General features: G+C 39.1%; 1 protein-coding gene across 1 annotated transcript; it reads right to left on the bottom strand.

Annotated features, from left to right (window-relative positions):
* Nucleotides 1–2,489: 2,489 nt before the first annotated feature.
* Nucleotides 2,490–6,641, bottom strand: LOC105120036 (probable galacturonosyltransferase 4). The gene is made up of 9 exons (XM_011018223.1): nucleotides 6,382–6,641; nucleotides 6,270–6,295; nucleotides 6,128–6,169; nucleotides 5,935–6,025; nucleotides 5,654–5,838; nucleotides 4,715–4,977; nucleotides 4,224–4,581; nucleotides 3,375–3,950; nucleotides 2,490–3,114 (listed from the first exon to the last, which is right to left on the bottom strand). The coding sequence occupies exons 1-9, from the start codon at nucleotides 6,545–6,547 to the stop codon at nucleotides 2,839–2,841; spliced, it is 1,983 nt and encodes a 660-aa protein (XP_011016525.1). The 5' UTR covers nucleotides 6,548–6,641; the 3' UTR covers nucleotides 2,490–2,838.
* Nucleotides 6,642–6,647: the final 6 nt, after the last annotated feature.

The raw sequence follows: 6,647 nt of genomic DNA, 5'->3' as shown, positions 1-6,647 counted from the left end.
TTTAACTAAAAAAATAGTTGAGGAACGCCCTCCAGGATGCTACAGCATAGTCCAAAATACAATGTGATTGTGTCTACTTCCATGCTCTTTGAAAGAGTCCAACAAAGAGTAAACACAAGTATATGGGCAACCAGACTCAGGACAGTAGAACCTAATACTATTGGTATATTATGGAAATATTTTGAACTTAACTTAGCAGTCAGACCCAACACTAAAAATAATAAAATTTAATATTATTAACATGTTTTAAAAGTATTTTAGATTTAATTTAGCAGCAAGACTAACAGCGTTGAATTCAGCTGCCAAGCAAAAACTAACAATTTTCAGTAGAGAAGGTAACGCCTCCAGCTGCAATTCCTTGTCAATAACATAATAAAAAAAGCCCTCCTCAAGCGTTATAATACCCTTCAAATTACAAACACTCTATCTTTATAATATTATCTACAGTGCAAAAATAAATATGCAATTCAATAATTAATTGTTTCTTGATCTCCGGTGCATGTATTGTAGAAATCCCACAACAGGGCAGGTTTACAGTTAATTGCAAGTCCATAATTAATTGTTCATCTACAGTAGAAATCCCACATTTTTTTGAGAGTGTTGCTAATTTTAGGTATAAAATATGCAAGTTAAACATTAAGAAATATCTTAATTGTGCAGAGCAAGACACACCACCTTCACAAATACAGCTCAATGGGCCCCAAACAACAAGAATTTACAAAAAAGGTTGCATAAAAACAAAAGCACAATTCAACGGATAGAGAGGAGGAAGCTGTCTTCAAGTCCAATACAACCACATTGTATCGTTTGACCAGCTCAGACACACTTTCCACTTGTTAGACTTTCATCGATAGGAGGAGGGCTGCTGCCTGCCAGCAAAATAAAATCAATAAATGTCACGTTCTTCCTCGACAGAGAGGAGGATATCTGAAAGAAACAATTAGGAGAGCAGCATACCGGGCTGGTAGGTTATGTTGTCCTCAACAGCACAAGTTTTTTTTTTTTTTTATTCTGAATATTTATCTATTTTCAATTAAATTGAATCATTATTAATTAATCCACCAAGCTAAATGATCTTATTAAGAATTAAAGTGGTCACAACTAAGGTCCCAATGATACCTACTGAATTTCTTTTTTTTTTAAAAAATGAAGGTCGTCTGAAATTATTAGCAATTTAAGAGGAAACATCCGGGCGAGGCGAGTTCCTTATTCCACCCGCAAGTTCTGACTAATAATCTCACACACGGAGTTAATAATAATTCATGGATACTTCTTTTGTCTTGCAAGAAGCATCTGTTGTCTCCAGAACTATAGAGTTGTTCATCATCAACAGTTAACGTCAGGCTCGGCTGTTAAATCCATGGAGGGAGGGGAACTGTCTCTTTGAAATCCAGAACTATCTATAGGAGCTCTTCATCATCGACAGTCAATAATTCATGGATGGAGGATATTTAGAGAGCCAACGCAACTTGGATGAAGGCAGCCCCGCGCATCTTGTTCGGGCCATACCTTCACGGACTCATCCATGCTATGGGACCCGTGTAATAGAGAAAGCAACAACCAAGACAGACAGGCACGGACAGACGAGTAGAGTCCCACCACGTGAGGAAGGAGGAGGAGGATGGTATCTTAACGTGAACCCGTAAATGTAACTGCTACGACTTATGAAAAACAGGCTGTCCCTGCCCCATGCCCCTGCCTCGTGGGCCACCCAGACCCAGCTGTAATGAACAACTCGTATGAATTCATTGCATGATCGCATTGATTTAATTAGCCAACTCCCTCCCCCACCATCACATCACAGTTTGATTGCTAGAGATATTGGGCATTTACCACAGCCCAGCTCTCAGTCACCAGGCACACCCTTCTCTTTTTCTGCCTCAAAGCCTCCCACTTCCAGCCGGGTCCAGTACACTAACACACGCACGCACGAAAACAAGTGTCGGTGTGTGAAAAATGACTGATGTTCAAGCAAAGCCTGAAAGAAAAGAAGAAAAAGAAATCAAGGACATGCCAAAAAAGGCGGGGCAGGAAGTGTTGAGCGGGGCAGGCAGTGCTGTGCTATCTATTACTCCATCGACGGAATAAAAGGGGATTTTAAACAAGTCACCACGACCCTGTACGCTTAGGAATCAATGGACGGACCTTCACACTTGCAAGACAGGAAACAGGAACGCAAGAAAAACTAACTACTGTTCCACGTAGCACGAAGAACCATGCTCATGCAAGTATCGAGATAGGGTTCAGAAATGCTATTTCTACGACATACAATATATGAAATGAATCAAGCGCAAGCTCCATAATCCAGAATGTAGCATAGCAACCTGTTATCAGAAGAGACGCGGCATACATCCCACTTCTCTCTAAAATGCATCGCATTTACGCCTCTCTTCTGAACAGAGAATACAACAAATTGACCATATTAAAGAAAAGGTTTCGCCATCTCTCCAGGAAAAGATGCCAAGGGACTTAACAACGAGGCTGAGATCAGAACACGGATGTAAACTCAAGATTATTATTTCTTTTCTTCTTTTAGTTTGCGATCATTTACAAATACAGCTGCTAATTTGCAGGTATGTAATAAAGGTACCAAAATCAACTAACATGCATGGTGGCCTCAATCTACCATCCAAAAAAGAAAGAAAAAAATGCATACATAAAGAATTACACTCGATCAGCTTCTACTTAGATTACGAAAGAACATACAAGGTGTTGCAAACCTGTAAAAATGTTGGCACAGGATGTGGAAGAGCCAACAAAGTGATGTGGACCTGTAAAATGTTGGCACAGCATTTGCATGGAGCTCTAATGAATGGATGACACCACGAGGACTATATTTTATGGATTGATATTGCACTCTCGCAAATACGCATGATCATAATCAACATATTTTGCCCAGTTGCTTCGATACTTGGGTATGCCTATTTCAAGCCATGGTTTCATGTTGCCATTGTAATGTATAACAGCTGCTCGTTCAATTTCTCTTAGGCTCACATTGGGATTATAGCCGAGGCCCAGAACATGCCAACGTCGGTCGAGGGGGTGAGTCCGTTTCCAAAAAGTAATGAGGCCAGGTGGCAGAGTCCCCAGCTTCCATAATTGTCTGTCATGATTCTGTTCACAAACAAAATTTCTTTAGAACCTACAGCAACATAAGACAACCAGAGCTAACTTTGCAAGCATAAATTGATGTTTGAGTTACGCATGTGCTGGAATAAATTATTTAAGATTTAAGAATGAGTATTGCAGGTATCCAGGCTTATTCTCCAATTTTGAACTAAAACCACTTATCTAGTTGTAAAAGGTACCAATTTTGAATTCCATTAAACTTGGAACTCTACCCCCAAAAATATATCTTCAAGGAGGTTGCTTACCAGCTTCTGCCATGTATGATATACATCAGTAATGTTTTGCCTCTTCCATTCCTTCAAATCAAAGATGTTCATTCCATATGCCCATCCACAAGCACGGGGATCAAAATTCTTTGAGATAAGAGGATTTGAGAAGTTAAGATATCGATCAAAACGATGGAAGTTTTCTCCACAGGTCTCTACAGCTCCATTCACATTACCCTTCAAATCAAGGGACCAAAGGCCAGTAAGATCCTTCTGCACCACTATATCATCATCTAAGAATAACACCTTGTTGAGCTTTGGGAAAATCTCTGGCAGGTAAAAGCGAAGATGGTTCAGGATGGACAGGTACTTTGGGTTCCGGTACTTCAAATTCGAATCAGAACTGGCACGAGCTGCCCTGAAGTAATAATCAATCATTGATCGAGAACCCAACTGCTTCAGTACAGGACTATAACTTGAATTTAACCATGTGAATTCTTCAATGTTCTGGACCTGAATAGTGGCTACACCAGGTGGATTTACTAGAAACCACATCCTCATAGCTGCATAGTTGAGTCTATCACTAACAATGTGGAAAACAAGCTTCGAAGGATGCTGCGGATAAGTCAACTCAAGTGATCAGTTTAAGGATGTCAATTAAAATAAAAAGTCCCAGATATAAATGAAAAACCAACTTCACTAATGCTATCATGCTCCCTTCCCCTTTCCAAAAGGAGAATTGAAGGAAATGGAAACGGAAAATTAAATACTAAATTCGAAGGGAAACTATTTTAGCTTTCTTTGAATCAGCTCTTCTCTGGCTTTCTAAGATCTCCTTAGCAACCAAAGGGAGCGTGCTGATGTTCGAATAGAGTATCTTTTGTTTACCTTAGAATTGGTAATGGTGGAGTTTACAACCACTGCTGCTGCCAAAACATTATCCGAGAATAGTGCAATATGGTGAAGTGAAGGGTCATCCAATTTCTCTTGATTTGGAAATTGCTGTTCAGTAGAATTCAAATTATAATACTCCGTTGTCATGCGCAACGGAAGACAGTGCAAACCTTTAGGTAGCGTCTTTGCAGTTAGTTGCGTCAAGAACATGGTCTGCTTCTTATGGACTCGGAGTTGCTCTTCTGTTGAGTGGAGCATTGCCCGGAGCTTCTTTACCATAACAGCACAGTCATCCTGCATTTGCTTGCCCTTTTCCAGCAATTGGTCCATTGCATTCAATTTCGCATAGGCACTATAATACAAACCAACAAGAATTCCATTATCAGAAGGGGGGGAAACATAACAATCTACTAACATTTTTTTTCCCCACAACAGAGCAATTTAGTTAGCCAACCAATTTTGATATGTTTTAGAAAGAAGCTTACTTCTTTGGCAGATCAGAATCTTTAGTTGCATCTACAAGTACACGTTGAACTTCCTTTACCCGCATTCGAAGCTCCCTTGTAAAGTGGGGATTATTCTTTGTTGCCGGAAGGGACAGGTACACCCTTGCCTTGATAAGCTGATCTCTCAGCTGCCGCACCCGAGCATCTGGCATAGCTTTTTGATCTGTCTGTTTATTGGTTTCAGTTAACAGAGCATCCTTATCATCATCGTCGCCCAAGTTTACAGCAGATTGTTGTTCAAGCTATCAAAAAAGGACCAAAAAGTTACAAAATTTTAGTTCACCTGTAAATTATAAATTACTTTCACCACACAAAACTTTCTTCATTCCTTTGTTTTCCCATATTGTATTTGAGGCCTAAAAGAAATTCAGGAAGCAGGGCATTCATTTTGGAAACCATACAGCTGTCGCATTGTAACTCTGTTCAAATTATTAAGAAAAAGTAACAGATTGAGTTGACAATCAGTATGGTTCGTAGCCAATTCAATAGTTCCATCCAAATTGTTAATGGGGTGTGTTCTTTAAGTCTTGAAAAGTGATAGAATCGCTTTTTTCTAGAGATAAATTGTGCATGCACCTTCTATTGCAACGGAATGTGACGCAATTGAAGAATATTCTACTTCGTAGTTAATTGAAAATGGGAAGGGACGGAGAGCCTTCTGAGATGACTATTTCCAACAGCAGGAAGTAATTGACATATAGAGTAGACCAAGCTTTAAAAACAAGTAATGAACATGGCCACAGAACTTCAAACTTAGGAAAGCACCACCAAAAACGAATTAGTCCCCAAAATATAATTCAAACCTTAATAAAAAAATAAAAAAAAGGAGCTGCCAAAGACTTTCTGCATATGCATAGCATTTTTTTATAAAAAAAAACAACAATTGAAAATGGAAATTAAAATTAAAATCAAATGTACCTGAACTTGAGTTTTCTGTTGGCTTTCCTGATCACTTCGGTTGTCTGACTGGGATTCCTCCTCTTCCTGATTAGTGGTCTGAATGATCTGTTTGATGATATTGTCGGTTTGAGAATGACCTTCCTCATCAGTGGCAGATAGTACTCTAGCATATATATGTTCTCTTGCATCAGGCAACTGCAAATCTAATGAACAAAATGATAAACTCAAAATTAGAAATCCAAGAAAGATGGGAAGTTTTGAAAGAGAAGAAAAAAGAAGAAGAAGAAGAAAGCACATACCTTTTTCAGTCAGAATGGTATTGGAGGAGGAGTTGATGTGATCAGTATACACAATTCCAATGGGTTCTTTAATCACGGTCGATGATTCCTCCTACAGTGAGAAATAGAACAGGTTAGATCTGGAATTCAGCACTGAATTACAAGCAAAAGGAGAAACTTTTAAGACATAGTAAGAAGTTAGGGATAAACAGACCTGGGGCAACACATTGAGATGTCTGGTATCAGTAGGGAGAGTCTGCAAAACCAAAAAGACATGGAGAATATTATTATGACAAAATGTTAATAAAGCAGTGGATTAAGGAAAAAGAAAGAGAGGAGAAGGGGATTGAACATACAAAAGCATTAACATCTTCTTGTTTAGCTGCGGAACAGAGAGAATAATCATTAATAAACAACACTACTTCAAAGAAGAGAGAGAGAGGGAGAAGATAAGAAATGAAAACTTACAAGAGGAAGGGGTAAAGGAGGAGGATAATTTATCAGTGTAAAGAAGAATGGGAGACAAGACAGTGAGGAAGAGCAACCCAATCACCAGATTTCTCATCCTCATCGTGGTGAGAATCCCAGAAAAGACTTTCGTTGTGGATGTATGAGAGAAGGAAACTGCATTCATCAAATTATCAAAGAGAACAACAGCAGGGGGGAGAGATTATAGAGTGTTGGTTTGAAGAGAGAGAGCGAGAAAGAGGCCTTTTTCTTGATTGCGGCGTGGA

The sequence above is a fragment of the Populus euphratica genome, unplaced genomic scaffold (genome assembly GCF_000495115.2).
Source record: "Populus euphratica unplaced genomic scaffold, PopEup_1.0 scaffold4445.1, whole genome shotgun sequence".
NCBI classification, from domain to species: domain Eukaryota; kingdom Viridiplantae; phylum Streptophyta; class Magnoliopsida; order Malpighiales; family Salicaceae; genus Populus; species Populus euphratica.
Note: the sequence above shows the minus strand (reverse complement) of the source record. Positions and strands in the feature narration are given on the sequence as shown.